This window comes from Talpa occidentalis, unplaced genomic scaffold (genome assembly GCF_014898055.3).
Source record: "Talpa occidentalis isolate TD23 unplaced genomic scaffold, MPIMG_talOcc4v2.1 talOcc4.8, whole genome shotgun sequence".
NCBI lineage: Eukaryota > Metazoa > Chordata > Mammalia > Eulipotyphla > Talpidae > Talpa > Talpa occidentalis.
This window is the reverse complement of record NW_023605194.1, coordinates 102,092,116-102,118,905: the sequence shown is the minus strand read 5'-3', so window position 1 is coordinate 102,118,905 and position 26,790 is coordinate 102,092,116. Positions and strand designations below refer to the sequence as shown.

Here is a 26,790-nt window from a genome sequence, read left to right as displayed (position 1 = left end):
CCAAGTGTGCATCCCCTTCTCTAGTGCAGGGCTGCGTCTCCAGAGTCTCTGATGTGAGTGTGTGCCCTCAGTCAACAGCTGCAGAGGGGCTCCCGCCAGCAGTTATCCCTACCTCTTGTTAGTTGTACTACTCAATATCACTGCAAACACAGTTGGAGTTTTACTTCCCCTTTCCATGGCACTGATTCTCCTGGTGTGTGCGGTAGTTCCCTATTCATCTTTCAGGGGTTGTAGACTTGGTTTTGCTATGATTTGGTTGTGCATATATGGAGAAGGTACACCCAGCATCCACTCTGCTGTCATCTTGCCCCATTTGAAACTATTTTTATTTAAGGTTTCTTTACCAAGTTTAAGCAGCTGGTCCAAAGCAAACATAATAATGAAACAATGTTAGTGCCTAGTGTAGGACAATGTCTTAATCTGAGCCCTTTATATCAATCATTTCTAAGTGTTTATCCCAAAGCAAGTCAACCTCCAGACATTTATCAGCCTCATTTATCAGACAATAATGGTATTATTACAGGTTATCTGAGCCAATTAATTGTTTTACAGTTAAAGACACTGGTATAAAAATTATATGTAATTCATGCAAGAAATCCCATGTGCAATGGCTTGGGGTTTTGTTTTGTTTTTGTTTTTTGCTTGTTTTATTTTGTCTCTATTACATTACATTGCCTTTCTTTAAAAAAAAATCAAAGGCTTAGTTTTTTTCCCAATGCAATCACAATTATGTCAAACTATGTCAATGTGCTTCTCAAGTTGTGATAAAGGGGAACTCTTTCTGTGTATTTTATTTGTAATTAAATGGGATCACTTATTGAATAAAGACAGTTCAATTGTATATACAAATTGCTAGTTTCCTTTATAACTAATTTTAGAAGGAAGCAAGGGTATGAAATGTGAGCTATGAAATATAGTGGGATATAAAGTTATTTAAGTCCTTGGCTCTGTTATAAACAGAAAGCAGTATTTTTATTGTCAAAAGCTGAAGTGCTTTCTAGTATGTCCTAAATAAAAATAAAAAAAGGAAATTTTATGTTTTCCCAGTTTTATTATTTGAATTTTTTGGTCAGAATTGCAAATTTGTGACCTAAATTTCAAAAAATGTGAGTATCTTCAATAATACAAAATTAATAGTTAGACCTACTTTAAAAGCTACCATGAATGAGTGATGTCATGATACAAAATGTTTCCTAAAAACTAGTGCTAAGGTAAGTAAAGTTTATAATTGTCCATAGTGTTGTGGTTAAATGTGAAGAAAAAAACTCTTCATAAGTACCAAAGTTTATATTTATTTCAGGTCACTTCAGTGGAACTTGATAAGAAAGCTTCCTCCGGATGGCTTCAAGAAGTACCATGATCTTCAGAAACTGTAAGGAAACATTTGATTTCCAGTGTTAAAATTAGTTAAAACTTTTTGGCACATGTTTCTTCCCACCTCTGCAGAGGCCAACACTGTACCACTGATTAAGTCTAACCCCTCTTTGTGGAATTATTTAGCTGTTAGCTAGAGACTACAAGGTAACAATTTTTTTTTTTCTAAGTTGGGCTAGAAGTCATTCAAGAAAAATCTCAGATACCTATCCCCAAAGAGACTGGGGCACATGCATTATGAATCCTCTACTATGATCCCCCAAAATGAAAAGGCTCAGGAGGTTTTACTCTGTATTTTTTGCCATGGCTCATCTCAATGCTTACCTTAGAGAAAAATGTAATGGTCTTTAACTAAATCAGCCATCAAGATTAGATAGTGAAGCATTTTCTTCCTTATGTCTCCAGATTCAATATCCACTGAAGATAGCAAGTCACTGAGATTTGAAGCCTTTAAAGATGGGGGGTTTCTTTCTATTACTATATCTGCATTGTAGGTTTAGTTTATTTTGATTTGAATCACATCTGATATGCAAACTTCTATGCAGTTTAGAGTGATGTATGTACTTTCAAAATCAATAATGACCCCGATGATATTTACCTGTTATTTAGGTCAATGTCATGACTAAGTCTTATTGTCATGTACTTAAACTATTGGGTTCAAATATTTTGTGCCTGAATCACACTCTAGAAAAATCTTAGAATTCCTAGTTTTATTTTCATAATTGTATTGTTTTCAGTTTTGGTATATACAATAAAACCTTATTTTTACATATATCTATATTCATGATTTAAGTTATAGAAATAGATGAGAATCTGAAGGAAAACCACAGGACTTCATTTGGTGAAATGCTCTCAGGCCCAGATTATTTGTATAAAAATGTTTCTTATTTGAAAATAAAAATAACTTTTCATAACTTCACTCTGAATATTTTTCAATTAACAGAAAAGAGCCTTTCAAAATTAGCCCTGATGCAAAAACTTGAAGAAATTACTTCCTTTTTATGTTCTGGTTGCTGGTGTATGAAGAATTTTTCTGACCTATAGCACCACCTTATGTCCACATGTTTAAAAGTAGTTAAGATTTCAAATACAAGTATCAAAATTCAGGTTTATAGAACAACAAAATTCAGATTCATATATGTTTAGCATTTTTTGTCCAATAAACATTGAATTCATTCTTAACAGCTGATTTGTTACAAGTAATTGATCAAAAAATCTTATGGTTATGAAGTGTAGCTCAATCTCCAGGCAATATAGTCCATTGCTTGCTCATTATAACAGTTAGAAGAAAATAAATACATGTTAAACTGTTTCTGTGTGCTAGTGAGAAAGCTGCATTACTGTTATGCAGTTGGGCCCACAGTATTTTCTGTGAAAGTCTTAGATGCATTAATCATAATAACAATTTTTTACTATCAGGTTTTTTTTTTTTGCTTGCTGGAAAAATAAGCAATCTCTATTTGTCAAAATTTCTAATTAACTGAGGGTTCTGATTTCTCCCTCCTTGATCATAAAATTCACCAAAAAAAAAAACCACTGTAAATTCAGGATACCCCAAAATACAATGGTGACTTCTGTCAGTCAGAGAACAAGAAATCATCTTGAAGGCCTTACTTTGTCATTTCCCACAACCAAGGCAAAAAATTTATATAGGAGTATATGGTGTGGTTGCTTATACTCCAGTATGTACTTTCTTTGACCTCCAGATAACTCAAAGTCAATCTTCCATTATGATTTTGTTAACTATGTAAGCCTGCATCCTTGTTTTGATGTTCCAATTTAATTTATAATCTATTTTTCTCTTTTGTCATATATGTTGACAACTTTAATGAGATTAAAGTTGACTTGTTTGAAAGATTTGTGATTAACATAGAATATGAATTGGAACCTTAAAGATGTCACATACCTCAGGTTTGCTAGTACCCTGTTGAACACTGACAAATGTGAAAACTATAATGGGAAATCTTATAAAGTCTGATTTCTGGGCAGGTTTAATTAGTGAGTGGTCTTATGATGATGCATTAAAGTTCCATTCATAGAAAACTCAAATGTTAAATTTTACCTATTACATGATCATATTTATAAAAAGAATTTCCAAGTAGAAACTGGCCGAGTCACTGGTGAATTTAAAAGCAAAATAAAATGGCATGATATCCAGTTTCACTAAATATTTTATATTTAACATCTTCTTATAATTAAAAAAAATGCTGTTAATCGTCGCAAAGTACATACGACATAAAATATACCTTCTGAGCCATTTTTAAGTGCACACAGCGATAGTAAGTCCACTCACATTGTCGTGCTAGTGTCACCACCCCCATCCACAGGACTCTCATCACCTTGCAAAACTGAAACTGTTTTACTATGTTTTCCTTTTTAATAATGATTTTCACAGGTGCCTGCAAAACAATAAGATTCGATCCATATCCATCTATGCTTTCAGAGGACTGTACAGTCTTACTAAACTGTGAGTACCATGGCCAATTTATTTGTTCATTCTGCAATGATCTCGAGCCACCTGCTTCCATAGGCAATAGCCTCCTTCCCACAAGGCCTTGGGGCCCTGCAAGCCCTGAGGGAGCATCGTAGCACTGTCTCTATGAACACAGGGGTCTGAGTCAGTTAGACTTCACACTGAGTCCGGACTTCACCAATTTGTAAGTTGTGTGAAGGTGAGCGCTTTCTTTTTCTTTCTAAGCATCAATTCCTTCTACTGAAAATTACAAAGTATAATAGAACCTACCTCAGAGTTGTTATAAGGAGCAGGTAAAGAAATCCATGGGAAGACTTAGGCACAAGAGCCTGGCTCATGGTAAGAAGTCAATATGCATTAGTCACAGTAGTAAGAATTTTTTATTGTGGTAAGATATTTATAGCAAAATTTACTATTTTTAAGTGTATTGTTAAGTGGCATTATGTATGTTCACATTGTTGTGAACCATCCACTTCGAAAAATTTTTTTTTTAAAGATTTATTTTTATTTATTTATACAAGCACTGGGTACAGTCAGAAACGCAGGAGGGTGAGAGAATTCAGCAGAGCCAGAGCGGGGATCAGAGCAGGCAGAAGGACCGAAGTACACCGCTGAGGGGAGCAGCGGGTGGCAGGAGAGGTCTGCGCGCCATGTGGGACCCTCCTCCGGCGGCCGGGGAGCAGCTGGGGATCGAACTGGCGCTGCAGAGGCTGCGGGCAGCTTCGCAACCCAGCACTCAACTGCTGCGCCACCAGGGAGGCCCCACTTCGAAAATTTTTTCATCTTCCCCAGTTAAAACTCCATACCAACGAATCACTAACTCCCTATCCCCCTCTCACACCCCCAGCACCCGCCATTCTACTTTATACCTCTATGAATCTTCCTACTCTGGGTACTTCATGTGCATAGAGTAGGCAGATTCAAGGCAAGATTTGCCCCCCCCCTTTTTTTAAAGATTTATTTATTTATTTATACAAGCACTGGGTACAGTCAGAAGCGAGGGAGGGTGAGAGAATTCACCAGAGCCAGAGCAGAGAACAGAACAGGCAGACTGACTGAAATACACTGCTGAGGGGAGCAGCGGGCGGCAGGAGAGGTCTGTCGCGCCATGTGGGACCCTCGCCAGCAGCTGGGGATCGAACCGGTGCTGCAGAGGCTGCGGGCAGCTTCGCAGCCCAGCACTCAACCGCTGTGCCACCAGGGGAGGCCCAAGGTTTGCTCTTTTGTATCAGGAAATTTTCACTTAGCATCATGTCTCAAGTTTCATTCATGGTGTAGCATCTGTGAATTTTCTTCCTTTTTAAGGTTGAATAATATTCCATTGTATGCATATACCATATTTGCTTCATCCATTTATCCATCAATGGACATTTTGGTTATTTCCATCTTTTGATTATTGTAAATGATGCTGCTGTGAACTTGGGTATATAAATATTTTTTTGAGTCCTTATTTCCAATTATTTGGGGGTTATAAAACCCAGAAGTAGAATTGTTGGGTCATGTGGTCATGTTTGATTTTTTTTCTTTAGAAACTACCATATTGTTTCCACAGCACTTGTACCATTTTATAGCCTACCAGCAATGGACAGGGGTTCCAGTTTCTCTACATTCTCATTAACAAATTTATTTTTGTCATTTCTCCTTTTTCAGATATCTCAGTCATAACAGAATAACCTTCTTAAAGCCGGGTGTTTTTGAAGATCTCCACAGACTAGAATGGCTGTATGTTTAATTTATGTGGCATCTTATAGTATTAGTTTTTATGTTCTAAAAATAAATAAATGAACCAATTTTTTTCTTCTGGCTGGCAGGATAATTGAAGATAACCACCTCAATCGAATTTCCCCACTAACATTTTATGGACTAAATTCTCTTATTCTCTTGTAAGTACTAAAAATTAAAGCAAATATTTCAGTTGAAGGAAAAGACAAAAATAATTATTTTAACAGCATTAAATTTGAAATTGTGAAAACCCAAAAAAATGCCTTTTCCATGAAAAAACTCTCAATTGTATTTTATGAGGTGATTTTGCAGTTCTAATAATTCTGTAAGTTCTCTGTCTTCTAGAATGCCAGCCCAACAAAACTAAATATACCCTCAGTCTCATATTTTATAAAATATTCTTAAGCATACCCTATATTAATCTCGAGAAAGAAAAATAACATTAATTTTAAACCACCTTCTTTTCACTACCCACTATGGAAGGACCTGGGTATTTTTTGTTACTAACATTCCTGCTTCCTCTATATGATAGTTATCATTTGTCAAATTTTATTACTAATAAGCACTTAAATATAACAAGACTTCTTTAAAATATTAAAAATGACTAACAATAGATTTTCATGGTTTTGTAAGAAGAGTAATACCATCTTTGACTTAAATCGAGGAAAGGTTCACCTATATGTGACTCTGTTGTCTCTTTTCTTTTCAGAGTGCTGATGAACAATGTCCTCACCCATCTGCCTGATAAACCTCTTTGTCAGCACATGCCGAGGTTACACTGGCTGTAAGTTGTATCTTTTTTAATGACATTAACTACCTTTTCTGGTTTTGTCTGTTTTGGATTTTAGGGGCTTTTTTAATGATCAGTTGTTAATATATCGTATTTCCTCATGTTACTGTAGCATGATTTTATTATTAAACATCCCATTATATATAAACCATCCTCTAAACTCTCACCAAAATAAAATACCTCAAAAAGAAATTAATTTGGTGACAGAAAGAGAGAAGACAGATCCCCCTGCCCAGCTACTCACCTACAAACTTGGTACAGAAAGATCACTTTAGCTTCTTCCCTAAATTCTGAATAAGAATATAAAGCTAGGAATTTTTTTAAGCTTAATTACAAAAGATTATGTTCCATGGAATTTTTTACACAGTAGCTTTGCCTATGGTAGAGAGTACTACTCTATCTATTCAGAAATCATTTACTCATTAAAGTCACTATTTAAAATACAGGTAAAAATGAAGAAATAAATAACAAAAAAACAACTTAAAGTTCAATTAAGAAACTGTATATACAGTCTCATATGAAAACTCCCTGTTTCTTATTTTGTAGGCACTTGTAGAAAGTGTGGTTGCTTGATATGTAAGCTCACAACAGGTAAGAAGTGTCAGATTAAAATGGGAGGAAAGGTAAGAGTTAGAAATATTGACTCTAGTGAGAAGTGAAAACTGTCAACCTGGTAAGAAAACAGGAATGAAAAATTCTATTAATAGCAGACACAATAATCAAAAAAAAATGCTAGTTTGGAACCACTTAGGGGAAGACAGACATCCCAAAAATCATTAACAAGCCCAGAAGGCATCTTGGTGTAACAGTTCAGTACCCTCATCCATGACAAGCTCAAATCATAAAGGAAGGGAAAATTAAATTCAGTCTTCTTTGTGTTAAATAAATTTTGACTCAAATAAATACATGAACGTATATTACATATTCAGTAACCCAAACTTAGTAATGAAGCAAAACTGATCAAAAGTTACATAATTAGCAATTAAAAATTCATGCATTGAGACCAGTAGTGAATATAGGTGATATTGTGCATATGCAATAATAAACCTTTCCTTTTTCTTTAAAAGGTAGATAAATATATATTTCAGATAAAAATAAAAATGATTTAAATTTATTGCTGAAGAGATGGAGTTTTTAAATTTTCATTACTAAAATTATCTATAAATTTTAACTATCCAAAATAACTCATTCCATATGTGTTCTAAAAATGAACATTACCCCAATTTTAATGCTGGTAATAACAATTTTTGCCTTATAAGAATTCATTTCTTTCAAAACCAATGATAATATCTCTATTGTGCACATGAACTTTCATTTAATGAAATATAAACTAGACAAATCACATTCAAACCACTGAAACAAAGATAAAGAAAAAAAACATTAAATGAGAGAAAATATATTACATACTGTAAAACAAAGATAAGAAATGCAACACTAAGTTAAAAAAAAAAAACAACTGGAGGGGCTAGGGAAAAAAATAGACTTAGAACAAAGACTATCACTAGGGATAAGGAGGGTTGTCATTTAATAATAGTGGCCAGTTCAGCAAGGAGACATGGTAATCTTAAATGAATAAGTGGTTTCAAAATGATTGTAGTGAAAAATGTAGACTTATAAACAGAAATATTCTGGGGTCCAGATGTATAATTCAAAACCAACTAATTTGCCAATATGTAAATATTTTATATCCCTAAGGTAGACATTAATAAAAAGTATATTATTAGTCAAAATCATATGGCGGGGAAAAGGTAGAAGAGTAGAAGGGAAGACAATCTATACTAATTTTATCATTCTGTATAATAGAAATTTTATTTTTTTTTTTTTTTTTTTTTGAATACCCAAACCAATTTTTATTTATTTTTTTTTTTTTTTTAAATATTAAATTTTATTTTTATATTCCCCCATACAATTGCAAACGCCCCATTCTGACCCCAATCCTTCCCCTCCCGCCCCCCACCCCCCAAAAAGTGTCTCTGGTTCATAGTTTTTTTGTTGATTTTGATTTTCACTTTCTTATATTCATTTTCCTGGTCCCTTATTTAAGTTTTCTAGATTCCTGCTATGAGTGAGACCATCCGGTATTTTTCTTTTTCTTTTTGGCTTATTTCGCTGAGCATGATCCCTTCCAGTGCCATCCATGTTGCTGCAAATTGCATGTGTTTATCTTTTTTGAAGGCTGAGTAATATTCCATGGTATATATGTACCACATCTTCTTGATCCAGTCATCTATTTTTGGGCATTTGGGTTGTTTCCAAAGCTTAGCTATTGTAAACAGTGCTGCTATAAACATAGGAGTGCAGGTGCTCTTTGGAATTGATGTTTCTGTGTCCTTTGGGTAAATACCTAGGAGTGGAATTGCTGGATCATATGGAAGCTCTATGTTTAGTAGGTCCAGAAATCTCCACACAGCTCTCCATAGTGGTTGGACCAGTTTGCACTCCCACCAACAGTGCACAAGAGTTCCTTTTTCTCCACATCCTCGCCAACATTTGTTGTTGCTAGTTTTTTAATATGTGCCATTCTCACTGGTGTGAGATGGTATCTCATGGTAGTTTTGATTTGCATTTCCCTGATTACAAGTGATGTTGAACATTTTTTCATATATCTGTTGGCCATTTGCATTTCCTCTTCAGAGAAGTTTCTTTTTAGCTCTTCTGCCCATTTTTTGACTGGATTATTTTCTTTGTTGTTGCTGAGTCTCATCAGCTCTTTGCAGATTTTTGTGATCAGTCCTTTATCATTAGTGTTGGGTGCAAAAATGTTCTCCCAGTTGGTGGGTTTCTCTTTGTTTTTGTTATTGTCTCTTTTGCTGTGCAGAAGCTCTTTAATTTGATGTAGTCCCAGCTGTTTATCTTCTCTTCACTATCACTGCTTTGGGTGATGTGTCTGTAAAGATGTCTTTGATGTGCAAATCCCGTAGTGTTTCGCCTATATTTCCTTCTATGTATTTTATGGTTTCAGGTCTTATGTCTAGTTCTTTAATCCATTTTGAGTTGATTTTTGTGTATGGTGTGAGGTAGTGGTCAAGTTTCATTCTTTTGCATGTAGCGACCCAGTTTTCCCAGCACCATTTATTGAACAAACTTTCTTTGCTCCAATGCATAGTCTTTGCTCCTTTGTCAAAGATTAGTTGACCATAAATCTGTGGGTTATTTCTGGATTTTCTATTCGATTCCATATAATAGAAATTTTAAAAGTATTGTTATTACCTAAGAAAGATAAGTAGAGTTACAATTATAAAGGTAACCAATAGGATATATAAACCTCTCTAAATATTAAAAGAAATAAATTTGAAAGTTTTTAACTTATAAAAACATATAAAAATACTTACAGTCTAAGCTCAGATATTAGTCATGTCAATAAACAGAAGTGAACTTAACCTATTAAAAGGAAAAAAGATTTTCATATTGATTCACAAAGTAAAACCTAGCTCAGTACAATTTCCTAGAAAAATAAAACTATAGTTATAAGTGATTAAGGAAGATGAAAATTAAAGACTGGTCAAAAAGTAATTGTAAAACCCAAAAATATGGACATCGTATTTTTTATCTAAGTATATGGAATCATGGCCAATACCCATTAAACTCAAAGAAGGACGCTTAAATGCTCTAGGATATGATTTCCAGTATACATTATTACATTATGAGTATGATTGCACCAAATAAATTCATAAAGCAACCAAACCGAAAGAAAAATAGACATACTTAAGCAGTAAGGGACAATAATGCACCTCTTTCAGTCCATGAAAGATCAAATAAAACCAAAAAAAGATATAGAGAACTAAATAACATAATGAGGTAACTCTAATTGATGTATATTTCAAATTGCAATGTCCATTCTCACTAACAGAGTTGATTTATCTGGGACAGCAATATCTCAGATAAACTTTTGCTAATGAAATGGAAGAGTATAGTGTGGAACTTCTAGAAAATCTCCTTAAAGAGATTTTATCCTGAAAAAAAAAATTGGATATGATTGCTCGAGCTTTAGCATCATCTTGGGCCATGAAGACAAGGACAGTTAGACAGTGAATATAAAAAAAAGCTTGGGTTTCTAACAACTTTGTACAACTACCATTCTTGCTCTGGACGCCTAAGTCTAGATTTCTTGAAGGAAAACAAAAAGCTCCTGTGTAGTTATGCTGAATAGTTGGGTCTCTGTTATGTGTACCTACACTTAAGCCTAATATAACCTAAAAGCAAAGAATGCCCAAGAACATTCGCCAAAATTAAGCATATATTATAGGACACACACATACACAAACCACACTCAAGAAAACAGATGGAGGGATTGGCCTAAAGCAAGAAAAGGGTTATCTCTTCCTCTGAGACCTGAAGGATACCAGCTACATTTACAGGTAAGTTTATAGATGTCAGGCTGAAAGTCAAGGTTTTTTTCCCTCCTTTATCACCTCCATTTGCCTGGTGAAATAGAAGTTAGAAATGTACAAAAGGTAAGGATGGAAATAAAAGTTAAGGAAGGTTGTATATTTGAATACCACTACAGGATAAGACATGAAGTTGGGAAGGACCAGGGCAGATAATTTGGGGCTTGTAGGGTTTGTTATTGTTGTTCTTCAGATTAAAAGACCACGTTTTCATTACAATCAGTTCTGCTATGCATTAGGGGAAAAAGTAAAATGGTTGGGTTCAGAGACTCATAAAATTGAAAAAATGGTCTATACCTGAAAGTAAGAAACCTTTGTTAGCGCGTTAGAGCATGCTTTTAAGGAACAAGGGGGAGACCGGTATGTCTCCACTAATGTATGCTGCAAACCAAGTCTCTGTATCAAGGGCTAAAAACCTCTATTGTTAGGGAGAAAGTTAAAGAAAATTCACAAATAAAGGTTAAAATAAAATAAAAAATTCAACTCACCATTTAATAAAGATCCTCTTACTTATACCTTAATGTTTGCCTCTTCCTGATTTTTGCAAATAGGAAAGTTAGTACTAACAAATATTTTTGCTAGCTTAATAAGGGGGAAAGAGAGTATAAAGAGAACATCAACTCATGGAAAGACTTTTTGTGAGGTTTAAGCTCTTAAGAGAGCATCCCCACCTGGGGATAGATTCACAGCAATGACAATAGAATAAGGAAATGGACTGTGTCACCTACAACTTACATTCTGAAAGTAAAGGTCTTGGTTAAACCTAATAATCAAAAAAAGTAGTTCTACAATTGCTAAGTCTCCAATTTGGTAGACTAACAAATTTTTATTTAGAAGGATGATCTAGAATCAAGACTTAAGATTTTAATACAGTGTTTCATATAGTGCAGAAATCCCATTTACAAATTCTTGAGTTATATTGCTTCTGCTAAATACTTATAATATTCAGAAGTTTCTTCTCTGGACACGAAATTGAAGACTGTGAGCGTAAATCTGAGAGCTTTTTTAATAATATTTATTTATTTATGCATACAAGAACTGGGGTACAGGCCAGAGGTGCGGGGAGTTAGAGGATTCACCAGAGACAGAGTGGGGAGCAGAATGGGCAGATTGACTGAAATATACTGCTGAGGGGAACAGCGGTGAAATGAGAGGTCTGCTGCGCCATGTGCGTTAGTTCCCTGGCTGGGGATCGAACTCAGTGCTTCAGTGGCTGCAGATAGCTTCATAGTGCTGAGACTTAACCCCTTGCACCACCAGGGAGGCCCAATCTGAGTGTTTTGTGCCCTTAAACTAGTAAATCTCATTTTGCAAGTTGATGCAGCATAGAAAAACTCCTTATCACCTACAGCCTGAATTCTAGTATCTCTCTTATTTTGCTCTTCTCTTATAAATATAGCCTTTCTTCAACCGCATTGATTTCTAGACTGCTAGTCTTCCTGATCTTCCAGATACTTTGATTTGCCAGTGTCTATTTTTATTTCAAAATAACATGACTAGTCCAGTTGTTGCCTAGCCAGTGGGACATAAGCACATGTACCATTTTCCTGTGGATTTTAGTAGCTGTATCACTCTTCAGTGAGTATATTTTAGTTTCTCTTATTCCTGAATAGCTCTGTTATACAGTAGCCAATAAACTGAGTATTGGGGTGGACTGAATAGATTTAAGGACCAACATATGCTTTTGAAAGCATATCCCTAAACTTAGCTATACTTTGGCTGACTTCTGCTAACTGTTCTGCAAACTTTCACCATAAACCTACTGATAAAGTGAAGGGGAGGTGCATTAAAAGAATATCTTCATGATTACCATGAAGAAGAGGATATGAAACAAAATTTTTGACAAATTTTACTGAGACAAGACTATTATTGGTCACCTACCATTACAGAGCAGGGGATCTCAGGCAGGGACTATGTGGAGCTTTCTGAAATGGCAGTGAAGAGCCAAGGACAACTGTGACTCTCCCTCTGCACTGGCCTGTGTGGCAATATAATAAAGCAAACAAGGATGTTCTCATTGATAAAGGCTACTGGCAGTTGCAGATTCTGAAGCAGTGATAGAATATTCTTCAGGCTTCAGCAAGAGAAAGTCTCACCACTTAGAGAAATGCCACTGGTAATTCTGAGCAGCTGTTTCATACAGTTTAGCACTAAATGTAGTAACTACTATGAACTGCTCTGTTCATGAAATTGGTATTTATCTAACAAAGGCTTTGAACTTGACTTCTCATTCTCTTCATACTTCTTCAGGAGAGATGTGTGACTCTAAAAACATGATACAGATGTGACTCAAAACATTTTGCTATTGACACAGAAAAAGACACGTTTTATATATATAAGTGGTTACCTGTCCTATCTATGTGAAATAACACTAAGTGAAAAAAGATACATTATTAGAAATCAAGTAATTTATTTCTGTCTATGGTTAAAATTCAGCTTTATTATCTTTTATTTTTATGTTTCAGGGACTTTGAAGGCAACCATATCCGTAATTTAAGAAATTTGACTTTTATTTCCTGCAATAATTTAACTGTTTTGTAAGTAATATTTTATCTTTTTGAAGTAATGTTACATCTCTTTTTAAACAATAAATGAATCACCTCATTATATTATAAAATGAATCATCCATGTGAACAGATGCTAGAATAAACATACCGAATAACTATATTTATTTACAACTTGAAATTTTGAAACTGAACTAGGCCTCTCGGGTTTTTTCTAAATATACATTGCCTCTTCCATGAAAGTGAAGGATGCTGAAGCTTCCTTCAGTCTAGAAATACAACTGCCTCATTCACCATTTATTTTTGAGAACAGTTTATTTTCCAAACTGTGGGTTGCAATGTAACACTGGGCAATGAAAGCAATGTAGCATGTCCTCACCAGCATTTTGGAACAGAACAGAATTGACCTGAATTGAATAAAAAAAAAATCAGACTGTAATTCTGATGATAAATGTATCATGAATGGTTTGTGTGGGTGTATTTTACATCCAAATGTCAAACACATTTCTTTTTCTAACTGTGGGTTACCCTGGGAAAGTTGGAAAACCATCATACTAGAATACAAAACCCCTGCACAGGAATGCAATTGCTATCAGTGCCAGGACAATAAATTTTCTCTAACCGTGTCCACCGTTCAGTGGATCTAAAGCCACTGAAATGTTTGAACTCTTCTGCAGTCAGCTCAGCAATCATCTGGTACTGGATGGTCTCTTCAGTCATGCAAAACAGCCCATACTATTGCACCTAAAGTTGCAAAGGAAGGCAGATTGCACCTAAAAGATACAGACCAAACAGATAGTTGAAGATCTTATCATTTCTTTTCTGCGCAACTTGTATTTGTTTTTAAAGAAACATCTGGGTGAACAAATCATTTGTGAGTTTCCTCTGGGTAGGTGCTTGTGTTTTTCTGGTACAGGGATATGGCGAGAAAGTGGAGACAGTTCAGAGTGCTGGGAGAACATTAGGGCTGGGACAAAACCCCTTTTCAACTCCCCTACGAATTTGTCATTTGTGCTCACTCATGACGCATGGTATCAGGGCAGAAATGAACTATCAGATGCTTTGATCTCATGCAACATCATAAACTGAAGATCTGAGTTGCTCCAGCTTAGAATAGACTTTCTTAGGCAACTCCACCCTTCATCACACCAATATGGGTTCTGTGTGGTGAGGCAGGCAGGCTACACAAACTCAAGAGGCGACTGCTCACTACGCTCTAGATTGTATGACATTCAGTTTTCCCAAGGGTTGAGTTTTTCACTTTTTCCCTTGCAGAGTTCTTCCCTATTTCACTTAAAAATTAGACTAATATTTTGTTATTTTCATCATGAAGAGGTTTGGGAAATTTAAGATTAAAATTAAATTGGGAAATATATCAGTCTACTTCAAAATATCTTGATGTGAAAATGCACTATATATAGTTATCTTTGTTTTTGCAAAATTGTTGATCTCTCTAGTAACTCATGTGTTGGGAACCTCAAGAAGTTACCATTTATTTTTCTTTTTACTCTCAGGGTAATGAGGAAAAACAAAATTAATCACCTAAATGAAAATACTTTTGCACCTCTCCAGAAACTGGATGAATTGTAAGTTTGATTAAACATATATTGATAAGAATTTTCTTTTTACTGTTGTATTTTATACTTGTTATATATTTAAGAACTGTTTTTACATACATCTTGAACCATAGGGAATTCATGTAGTTTATAAAAATATACATTAAAAAATATGAATAAGTACTTGAGGAAAGTGGGCAAAGGAAACATAGTTGTGGAGAAAATATTAGTATAGGGTAAAATAATAAAATATATGCTATAGGACCAGTCCTTTTAGGCAGCCCAATATGAGGTAATACCAAAATATCCTGCCACCGCAGTACAGGAATTCCAGTGTTTAGCAGGTGAAAGAAATCTGCACCCAAAATAATCCACTTCCATTTGGTAATCATAGTAAACCCAAGAAAAAGAAAAAAATTAAAACTCCAAGTAATATTACTGGATGAACAGGAAAGGGAGGGAAGACTGGAGGGGAACATAGGACACAGCACATATACTAATTTACTTAGAAAACTAGATCTACTGGAACCAGATCAAACACCATCAAGTGTTTGTCTCAGAGGGACTGATGAAATGGGATAAAAAAATTTTATCTTTTCCCATTACACTCTCTTGTTTTAAGCTTTTAGACTTCTGATAATTAATGTAGATCCCTAACAGCATTGTTTAAAAATTACATGATGTTTCCTAATGAAATACAAATTTGCAATTATATCCTTAGGGACTTAGGAAGTAATAAGATTGAAAATCTCCCACCCCATGTATTTAAGGATCTACAGGAGCTCTCGCACTTGTAAGTCTGCTATTGACTTTGTCATTTCATTGCTTGATTTTTTTTTCCAGATTGTGATAAAATAGATAAACTCAAAATTTACCATTTTAAACATTTTTAAAATATATAGTTCAATGGAATTAAGGACATTTTCATTATTGTACAACCAACACCATCATCCATCACCAGAATTTTTTCATCTTTCCAAACTAAAACTACGTAGCAAGTACTACTACTGTAGATCTTTTCAGTAAATATTTAAAAGTAGCCCATACTCAAGCTGTCCAGAGCCACTGCAGCACAAGTTCAGTCCCCGGCCAGGGAGCAACCCACATGGCGCAGCAGACCTCTCCTGTCTCGCCCGCTGCTCCCCTCAGCAGTGTACTTCCTCTTCTGTTCCCCACTCTGTCTCTGGTGAATCCTTTCTCCCACCACATTTCTGGCCTCTACCCCAGTTCTTGTATGCATACATAAATAAATCTTTAAAAAAAAAAACTCCACAAGCTACTAAAAAAACTACTTGAGTAGTTTTTAAAAATAATCTTTTCCTCCCTTTTCTTACAAACAGAAATCTTTCCTATAACCCGATCCTAAACATTCGAGTTGACCAATTTGATGATCTTGTCAAACTCAAGTCTCTGTAAGTACACACCACTGGAGATAGTTTATGATGAAATTGTTATTTATATGCTAATAGCTAATAGAGTCTATAAATTAAGTTTTTTAGAGTCTTTCTTTCAAATCAGAAACTTTGTTCCCAGGATATTAGTTAAGCTCCACAAAAAAATATGAGTGCTTGCTGGACTATAGATAAATGGCTATTAATTTCATCTTACATATTTATAAACTAAAAGTTAAGTAATGAATAATTTTACATGGGTCTATAATCACCAGAAACTTAGGATTGGATTGTTTTTCTTTGATCCACTGAAAGCATATATGCAGATTCATTCCTTCATTATTTTGTGGGGGTGAAGGGAAGAGTAAGCCAATTGAGAAAAAGGGGACAATGGTATGGCGAAGGTCAGAGTTGGACTTTTAGTGTTGATTTTAATGTAGTGTGTGTGTGTGTGTGTGTATGTGTGTATGACTGTTATCTCTCACGATGAACACCAAAACATGTATTATAATGTGATGTTACTCCAATAAAAAAGTAAAAAAGAAGCCAACACATTTTATTAAATTGTCCTTCATGAAAACTCATTTTATTATATGCCCTGTATAACATGTTATTTTAATAATTTTTAATTTTAGCAGCCTAGCTGGAATTGAAATTTCAAATATCCAACAAAGGATGTTTCAGCCTCTTGTGAATCTCTCTCACATGTAAGTAGATGTTCTTGCTCTTCACCTTGATTTCTATCTTCCGTTTCTACATGTATTGGCCTATTACATCCGTACCTACTGCATTCAGTCCATTAACACTTCCTTCTGACTACTTTTACCTAAATAACAGTCAACTCAAAGTGTGATACTGGGTGGGAAGATTTTTAGTTTTCCATAGTTTGGTAGAATGTCAGAGAATGAAAGTGTTGCGAGAACCCACTCATTATTATGCATTCTCCTTGGCTCTGATATCATTCATGGATATTGATGCAAACCAAATGAGCTAGCAGTTTGTACACAGGTATAACTATTAGCAGATGAAGTAGGAATTTATATAAACAACATAAATAATTGCTATAATGGAGGAACGCAGGGAGACATATTCCTCAGTGAAAATTATCCCCGGTATCAAGACATGATTTGTGCAAGTACGCAGGGATGTAATAGCAATGTGTCTCATTGTACTGTTGATTGTGTGATTTAGAAACATTTTCTTAAATTTAATGCAGTCTTATTGCAGGTATTAGAATGATCCCCCTGCCATTATAATTAATTCTCAGTAATTTAGAAAATGGCATGCTATAATTGTACTTACCTTCTTATCTTTTAAGTTTGATACAGGACTCTCTGCTTTTGTTGTCCATAATTCTTAAAAGAGAACACTGAGTAAATTAAGCAAAACAGAATTTATCAGGGGAGATGAAGTAGTTCACAAATCCAGTAAACAACTAGAGGAGCAAAATTAAGTTGGTCAGAAACCTTGACAGATCCAGGACGTAAGAGCTAAACAAGGAATAACATATTGGAATCGTCAAACTTATATATTATATCATTATCACTGCAGCTTTTGATGCCATAAATATCACTTCATGTTTTACCAGAGCACTTTAGAGGCAAATGTTGAATCCCAATTTTTACATTTATCAGAACATTTTTTCTAGCAAATAATTTGTCTTCATTAAATATTCCTCTCTTCCTATGGTGATCCTAAAACATACCTCATGGAGTTGATTAGAGAATTTGTTCTGCATACCTAAATGTTCAATAAATGGTCTGGGTGTTGGTGGCAAAATAGCAGTTACTGTGGCATCTTTATCAACAAGTGGCATCTTTATCAACAAGAAAGGTCTATGGATGAAATAATTCACGCCCCAGATATTTACTTTAGAATCTTATTATGTGCTTAAATCCAGCATGAGAGAGAGGCATGCTAGCAAGTAATTACAGATCAGATCGTCATTACTTCTATCATAGAAAAGCCATGGAAGCCCAGAGGAGAGAGCCTTCACCTCTCTTCTCTGAAGGTAAAAGCAGAATGAGTTACAGTAGTGGCTGTGTAACTGCATTTACAACTGTGCATTTACAGTGCTAAATACTGGGAGCCCAGTATCTCTTTGAGTGGACTCTCTTGATCATATGCTAACAGCTTATTTCTATTATAACACATATGTACCAACTGCGTAATCACTATGCATATTTGCTGTTCTCACTCACACATTTTTTTTACAGGGAAATCAAGTTAATGAGAATTAAAGCCAAGTTATTTTAAATCTTCTTTTTTCCTTCTCTTTGTGTATCAGATATTTTAAGAAATTCCAGTACTGTGGCTATGCACCGCATGTTCGCAGCTGTAAGCCAAATACTGATGGAATCTCATCTCTAGAGAATCTCTTGGCAAACATTCTTCAGAGAGTATTTGTCTGGGTTGTATCTGCAGTTACATGCTTTGGAAACATCTTTGTCATTTGTACTCGACCATATATCAGGTCTGAGAATAAGCTGCATGCTTTGTCAATTATTTCTCTTTGCTGTAAGTATTTCCAGGTTGAAATTCTGATACATATAAAAGCATTGCTATCAGAAAATAGAGTAGTAAAATTATGAGATTTTTAAATTCTCTTCTCTTTGCTTATGTGTTGGAACTGATTCTAATCTTTAAACAAAGTTTGAATAATTTTATCATTTAATAAATATTGTTCTTAACAAAGAAAAAGAATTACTTTAGCAATTAAATTAATTTTTAAAACAAGAAAATTCAATCCCCATATCCAGATTACTAAAGCTCTTACTCATTTTTTTCTCTGATGGGATGATATTTTATTAAATGCCTTTTACTATGAATAAAAAATGCAATCTTTCATGGTACCATTTTTTACAGTCATATACATATTTGCTTTCATGGCCAGTTTATAGATATTGGCTTAACAGATTGTTTTTCCTGGTTTCTGAGCTACTGGAATCTTTTCCATCCACAATATGAAACATTTAAATAGGAAAATGTTTTCAGGTAGTATTTCAATTTTTTTTAAGTTTTTGAAATGTGGTTGGAAGGTAGTATGTTAAGTGAAAACTACAAAGGAAAGAAAGCAGGAAACCAGTCTTCGGAGTATTTATAGTTTGGGTCAAATGACCTATAACTTCTCCACACTCCCTCAAGCCAGCATCAGTCTTCGCGATGTTCTACATGCTGTGTGTGCTATCCCAGGCCTTACCCCAACCTCATTCACTCTAACGTCTAATTTGTTTTTCATTGCAAGACAGCTGAGAAACAGAGCTCAAAAATTGTTCTTTGTATTAACTACAAATTTTGAGTACCTTCAGTTTCCCTGGTGAAGATTAGAATGTAACTTAAATGTTTAAGGATTAGATCAGTCTTATAATTTATATAGTAATATGACTTTAGGAACCTTATGTAGAATGCTTGCATAGGCAAAATCTGTGATACCTGACATGTAATGCTTGCTTAAAATGCAAATACAGAAGCAGTGTATCTCATTGACAACTGATTTTGAGACTGGGAGAAACTGAAAGAGAAGGAGAAGATGTAGAAATGGAAAAAAGATAAGGGAGCACAGTTGTCCTTAGGCTGTTCTGGGCAAATAATTTAAGTCCCCAAAATGCAGTCCCCAGTACTGACTGCAAAGCACTTCATAAATATTCCTATCTTCTCATATACAGACCTCAAAGTTCACAGTCATTACTCTCCCACAGGAACTTCTGGATTACTTTCTCTGGGATATTGGATGTCCATCAGTTGCTAAGCTGGGGAAGTTTCTGTGAAAGAGTTCATGAAAAATAATATCCCATCTTGGTCCCTAGTTGAATTCTCAACGTAATTGTATTTTATGCATGTATGCAACAATTCTAGGTGGTAAGACCAAAATGGAAAACAAAACAAACAAGATCCTATACTCATCAACTTGCATATTTGAGGGAAAAAGGGAATAATTACATAATTAGCCATGAAGGGTACTGTGAATTGTCATCAAGGAGAGTTGATGAACAGGTCCTTACCCATAGGAGAAAAAAAAAAGTTACCTTCTCTGAGATAGAAGAAACTGGTTATTTTTGTATTTTCAAAATATTACTGGTTGTTAAGTAAATCCATCATACCTACTTATTTCTCTAAATTTGCAAAATTTACTGATCCCTGCAGGTGCCGACTGCCTAATGGGAGTATATTTGTTTGTGATTGGAGCCTTTGACCTAAAGTTTCGTGGAGAGTACAACCAGCATGCACAGCTGTGGATAGAGAGTGTTCATTGTCAGCTTATGGGATCTTTGGCCATTCTGTCCACTGAAGTATCAGTATTACTTTTAACATTTCTGACACTGGAAAAATATATCTGCATTGTGTATCCTTTTAGATGTTTGAGACCTGGGAAATGTAGAACAGTTACAGCTCTGGTTCTCATTTGGATTATTGGATTTGTTGTGGCTTTTATTCCACTAAGCAATAAGGAATTTTTCAAAAACTACTATGGCACCAACGGTGTATGTTTCCCTCTTCATTCAGAAGATGCAGAAAGCATTGGAGCTCAGATTTATTCGGTGGCAATTTTTCTTGGTAAGACTTTCTGTATTATAGGCCCTTTCATTCAAATGTTCAAATAAATCACAATATGAGTATCATTATGCCTCCTGCTGTTTACAAATTCTAATTTCAAATCCTCTAACCAGTTTTTCTTCATTGATGTTGGAGATGAATTCTATCAGAGTTCCCTAAAGGAATCTGTTTTTCAAAATTACTCTTTTATCATATACATTCCAGCCTGATAAAACTTTAATAAAAGACCAGACACTAAGCACTTGCATTTCATACAGTTACTATTATATGCTAAGAAAAATGTATTTCAACATTTCTCTTCACAAAAAAAGCAAATTCAAAGTAGCCATGCAAGTCTTTGGTTTGCAAATAGACTACAAGTGTTTTCTTTTACAAAAAATATTGTCAGAATATAAATCAAAGTAACTGATTTATGAAAAGATACTAGAAAAATTAATTTCATAGAGACCTATAATATTCACTGAATAACTGTCATTTGATTTTTAACTTGCATTTTCAAATTAAACATTTCATCATTCACTATTTTATTTTTATTTATTTATGCATACAAGAACTGGGGTGTAGCTCAAAAGCGGGGGTGTGGGGGACGTAGGGAGGAGGTGAGAGGTTTCACCAGAGATAGAGTGGAGAGCAGAACAGGTAGATTTACTGAAATACACTGCTGAGGGGAGCAGCAGGCAAGACAGGTAAAGTCAGCTGTGCCATGTGGGTCAACTCCCTGGCCTGGGGATAGAACTCATTCCACAGTGGCTGGCAATAGTTTGATAGTGCTGAGACTTTAACCCCTGGGCCACCTCAAATTTTTTAAAATAATGATTTATACAAATTCTTATGAAGAACAAAAAACACATTTTGGTCTTTGTATTCTCTCAATAATAGTAGCCATGGGTATATTTTGTTTATTTGTTGGTTTGTCCATTTGTTTTGAAAGAATGTTCATATTCATTAATAATAATCTCTGTCCTAAATAGGTATTAACTTGACGGCATTTATCATCATAGTATTTTCCTATGGAAGCATGTTTTACAGTGTTCATCAAAGTGCCATCACAGCAACTGAAATACAGCATCAAGTTAAAAAAGAAATGATCCTTGCCAAACGTTTTTTCTTTATCGTATTTACTGACGCATTGTGCTGGATACCCATTTTTGTGCTGAAATTTCTTTCATTGCTTCAGGTAGAAATACCAGGTACAATTTTTTTTTTCTTTTTGCTTTCTGTATGGAAATAATCTGTTTCTGCAATGTTCCTCTAAGAAAGAAAATTAAGATCCTTAATACAATTTGTCTCAAGAATGTTAAGTTCGATTTATATGTACTTCAAATTCTGTTCATCAATAAAATATTTACTAAGAGGAGGGAGCTACTCAGTTTTCCATTAATGACTATCAGCACAATTACTATCATAACAAAGGAGCAATAACTCAAATAAATTACACTCAATGTATTGAAATTCTGATAATCTCATGCTTAAGATGACCAGAAATGAAAACAGGTCAAAACAATTATCCAATAGCTACTTCCTTTTTTTCAGAATGTAAGAAATTTTTCTTCCCCTCCGGAATACCAAACAATTTAGATGACATTATCCCAGACTATGAGAGGTAATAGAAGAAAATACTCTTGATTCTTAAAAAGTTAGGCTATAATCACAAACACAGAAAATCACATGTGGTGATAAGGATGAAGAGAAATTGACACTGTGCATAGCTAGTTAGAATGAAATGTGCACAGATACTATAAAAAAAACAACAACAGGGTAGTTCCTTAAAAATAGAGTTACCATATATATGATCCAGCAATTCTAATTCTAGGACGAAAACCAACATAATTGAAAGCAGGGACTAAAACAGATACTTGCACACCTAAGTTCATACTAGCATTAATCACAGTAGCCTAAATGTGGAAAGAACCCAGGTATCTGTGGATGGATGAATGAACAAACAATGTGGTCCATACACAATGGATTATTATTCAGCCTTAGAAAGGGAGGAGATTCTGATATGTGCTACACCGCGAATGGCCTTAAAGACGCTATGCTAAGTGAAGTAAGCCAGTCACAAAAGACAAGTATTATGTGATCCACTCATCCGCGTCAACTGCAGTAATTCAATTCATAGAGAAAGAAAGTTTGTGGATGGTGGTGTTGGGGGCTTGGGGGAGGAGGGGATGGAGGAACATTGCTTACTAAGTATGACTTTTCAGTCTGAAACGATGAGAAGTGGAAGTTGGTGATGGTTGCACGACCATGTGAATTTACTTCATGAACTTAATGCTACTGAGTTGTACACTTAAAAATGATTTACACTTAAAAATGGTCAATTTTATGTTATGCGTCTTACCCCAATTTTTACAACGTGCAAAATTCTGTATACTGTAAATATAAGGCAGACTATATACACATTTTTTTTAATTTATAAATGCACAATTTTAATTTTGTTTTATGCCATGGTTAGTGGTGATAGTAGCTTATATTTTATAAGCACAAAAAGAGAAAGATAGTGTCAATTGAACTATAATGAAAACCTGAGTATTTGGTAGTTGCATATATACTAGATTTTTAAGATGTGATTAGTCAGAGACGCTTTCACTGAAATAAATATCTAATCAAAAGCATAAAAATGTACTTAAGTTTAGTATATGTGCTGCCAAAGTGTGTACTTTTTTAATGTGTCACAAATTTACATACCTATTTTTAAAAACAACTAGCAGAAAAATAATCGATAAAAGATAAATCTACATATTCTGAGAAATACTATATGTACTACCTCGTAATTAAAATATTTGAAAGGCACGACTTAATTACTAAGTGATATTGTTTTTCCTAAGATGGAATCATAATAATATGTAACCAGTTGGTAGAAAATATTTCTGCCTAATGGAATTATGTTGATATATTGGAGAAAAGCTACTTAGCAAAGAACCCTGTTTTTTTGCAGCACCAGCACTCCCCTCAAACACTGGCACTCTGGAAAGACATCTGGAAACACATGTAGACTTGGTATTTAATTATGTAACATCAAAGGGGGAAAATTAAGACGCAAAAGGGGGCTGGAGGGAAACAAGGAAAAGGGGTTTCTGTACTTTATAAACATCCATAAACATGAAAACTCTTTCACTTTTCTCTTCCAGGTACCATAACATCTTGGGTAGTGATTTTTATTCTACCTATCAACAGTGCTTTGAATCCTATTATCTATACTCTGACCACAAGACCATTCAAAGAAATGATCCATCAATTTTGGTATAACTACAGACACAGAAGATCTACTGACAGCAAAGGAAGTCAGAAAACATATGCTCCCTCCTTCATCTGGGTAGAAATGTGGCCACTACAGGAGATGCCACCCAAGTTAATGAAGCCGGCCCTTTTCAGAGACCCCTGTGAACTGTCACTGATTTCTCAATCAACTAGACTCAATTCCTATTCAAACTAACTTGGAGGCCCATTTCTTTACATATAATACTGTGGGTGCTTCAAAATGGATTTGTTGGTATAAAATTAATATCACAAAATTAATAACTTATATTAATGGCTAAAATAAATTAGCTTATGATAACAAAATTATTTGGGAAAAATAAGTGATAAGCATATAATGTAAAATAAATTATATATTGACAATGTATATATTAGTAGATATTTTGCACAGGAAATTAAGAGAAATCTACTTCATAATCATTCTTTTACCGTGTATTTATTGAGTACCCATTATGTGCATGGCACTGGGGTAAATTCCTAGAAGTAGACAGTATAGAATCCTTTCAATTTGTAAAGTTAAATTGTGTATAACTATAACTGAACACTGTCTGCAGCTCCTAGTGTAAGGTAATGCTTTTTCTGTCATGCATATCAACAAACATAAGAATTATGTGCACTTTAATAAAGGTTTAAGGTTTTACTTACTCATTAATGTAAAGAAATGGCTGTTTGCAAAATGCAGATATTCTGTTTTAAGAATTCATCTTACCTCTGCACTTTAAAGCCAATACAACATATTACTATGAAAAAATGATACCCTGGTATAAACTCAAAATGCCACTTCTCTGCCGCTTCCTGCCCAGTTTTCATTTTGCTTAAATGAGCACCACCATATGGAGCTGGAAAAGGAAAGTAGAAGTATTGCAAAGGATTGAATCAGAAAAGCTAGACTAAGGATAGACATTTAGATAAAACAGAATTGAGAGTCCAAAAATAAATACATCCACAGTCAACTGAATTTCAGCAAAGATGCCAAGAAAATCAAATGGCCAACAAATATCTTTTCAACAAATGATGCTGGGACAACTAGATAGTCATTTGCAAAAGAATGAAGTGGGACCCTTACCTTAAACCATAAATTTTATCATATGTAAAAATTAACTCAACAATTAATTAATAATGTAAATGTAAAAGATAATACTCAGAAGAAAATTACTGGGTAGATCTTCAAAGACCTTGAATTTGGCAAAATAGACTCTTAGATATGACAACAAAAACATGAACAACAAAAAGGAAAGAATGTAAGTTGGACTTCGTCTAAATTTAAAAGTGTGCATATCAAAGGGCAAAATATTTGCAAATCATATATCTAAGAAGGGTTGAATAACCAGAATTTACAAAGACCATCGGCAACTCAACAAAAAAGACAAGCAGCCCAATTTAAAACTGGGTAAAGAACTTGAATAGACATTTTTTCCAAGGAAGATATGAAAGGGTTAAGAAGTACATGAAGAGATGCTAAACATGACCAATGTTAAGAAAAGGCAAGTTAAACCACAATGAGTTAACACCTATTAGGAGCACTGCAATTTTAAAAGGACAGAAAATAACAAGTTTTGACAAGGACCAGAAGATTAAAACTTCTCTACATTGATTTCTGTTTCACGAACATCTCTTGAATCTATGTCTTTTTATCCTATCTTCAAGTAACTCGGTTTGGGTCAGCAACATGTCTCACCCTATTTGCAATTATTCAACAAGTTTCTGTACCTCCAGTTTTAATTTGCTCAGTGGCTTTACAGGTACTTAAGCATCTCAACAAAAAAAATTAGCCTCAGGGGGAAAACTAAATGTTATAAAGTTATAAATATTATAAAGTTTTTCTATGATGGGTGACTAAAAGAAAAAGCAAATAGGTTATTTTCAAGTGGAATATTAGGGTTCGCCAGAGAAACAGAATAGAGAGAAAAAAAAAAAAACCTTAGAATTGGCTCATGTGATCATCTCCATGGTCCAAAATCACGGATGGATCTAAAATCTGTTCAGTTGAGCTAATATCCTGATTTGAGTCTGGAGGCTGGAAACTGATGTCATAAAAGGCAATGTTCCAGTTCAAAGGTCATTAGGTAAAAAGAGCCAGTGTTCCAAGGTCATGAGGGAGAATTCCCTTACTCAGGGACGGTCAGCCTTTTGTGTTATTCAAGCCTTCATCTGACTGAATGAGGCCCCCGCATTATGGAGTACAGTTTGCTTTACTCAGCCTACCAATTTATTGATTTCATTCAAAAACAAACTTGCAGAAACACGCAGATATCTGGGTACCCTATGACCCAGTCAACACATAACGTAAACCATCACAGATGGGGAGAATAAATTATAAACGTGAATATTAAGAAGTCTAATCAAGAGCTAAGTGTGGTATACACAAGCACACTAATTTATGTGTCAGAGACCCCTGGGCAAATTATTTCCTAGTTTCATATATTATAAATAGACATATTATCACTTTCCTCAGAGAGCTAATGTTAGATAAAATGATTAGGGCCTCCCCTGGTGGCGCAGTGGTTGAGCCTCTGAAGTGCCAGTTCGTTCCCCAGCCACCTGCAAGGGTCCCACATGGCACGCAGACCTCTCCTGCCACGCCTGCTGCTCCCCTCAGCAGTGTACTTCATCAATCTGCCTGTTCTGTTCCCTGCTTTGTCTCTGGTGAATCCTCTTACCCTCCCGCGCTTCTGACTGTACCCAGTACTTATATAAATGAATCTTAAAAAAATAAAAATAAAAAATGATTATAAAATTCCTGGCAGTGCCTGACACTCATAAGCACACCCTTCCAAAAA

The 26,790-nt window shown here is 34.8% G+C and overlaps 1 protein-coding gene and 1 long non-coding RNA gene across 8 annotated transcripts in view; one reads left to right on the top strand and one right to left on the bottom strand.

Moving 5' to 3' along the window:
- The window catches only part of RXFP1 (relaxin family peptide receptor 1), a 112,640-nt gene extending 87,991 nt beyond the window's left edge, over window positions 1-24,649 (top strand). For 2 of the 4 annotated variants that reach the window (XM_037496278.2, XM_054690112.1), the window contains 14 exons: window positions 1,301-1,372; window positions 3,770-3,841; window positions 5,498-5,569; window positions 5,659-5,730; window positions 6,279-6,353; window positions 13,213-13,284; window positions 14,766-14,837; window positions 15,529-15,600; window positions 16,148-16,219; window positions 16,834-16,905; window positions 18,486-18,715; window positions 20,342-20,752; window positions 21,724-21,942; window positions 23,884-24,649. In XM_037496278.2, coding sequence (XP_037352175.1) covers window positions 1,301-1,372; window positions 3,770-3,841; window positions 5,498-5,569; window positions 5,659-5,730; window positions 6,279-6,353; window positions 13,213-13,284; window positions 14,766-14,837; window positions 15,529-15,600; window positions 16,148-16,219; window positions 16,834-16,905; window positions 18,486-18,715; window positions 20,342-20,752; window positions 21,724-21,942; window positions 23,884-24,188 — 1,888 coding nt within the window. In that variant the 3' untranslated portion in view covers window positions 24,189-24,649. Of the gene's footprint in view, window positions 1-1,300; window positions 1,373-3,769; window positions 3,842-5,497; window positions 5,570-5,658; window positions 5,731-6,278; window positions 6,354-13,212; window positions 13,285-14,765; window positions 14,838-15,528; window positions 15,601-16,147; window positions 16,220-16,833; window positions 16,906-18,485; window positions 18,716-20,341; window positions 20,753-21,723; window positions 21,943-23,690; window positions 23,753-23,883 lie in introns of all 4 variants that reach the window. The other 2 variants (XM_054690111.1, XM_054690110.1) reach the window with 2 other exon arrangements.
- LOC119233708 (uncharacterized) lies at window positions 1,106-26,560 on the bottom strand. Of its 4 annotated transcripts, none has more exons than XR_008549859.1 (5): window positions 25,931-26,560; window positions 17,501-17,567; window positions 9,692-9,740; window positions 1,699-1,822; window positions 1,106-1,370 (listed from the first exon to the last, which is right to left on the bottom strand). It is a non-coding gene; the product is annotated as an uncharacterized LOC119233708 (long non-coding RNA). The 4 variants fall into 4 exon arrangements; XR_008549858.1 differs by lacking the exon at window positions 1,699-1,822 and adding an exon at window positions 3,668-3,773 and having other exon boundaries at window positions 25,931-26,559; XR_005122444.2 differs by lacking the exon at window positions 1,699-1,822 and adding an exon at window positions 13,874-14,024 and having other exon boundaries at window positions 25,931-26,557.
- Between the last annotated feature and the right edge of the window lie 230 nt (window positions 26,561-26,790).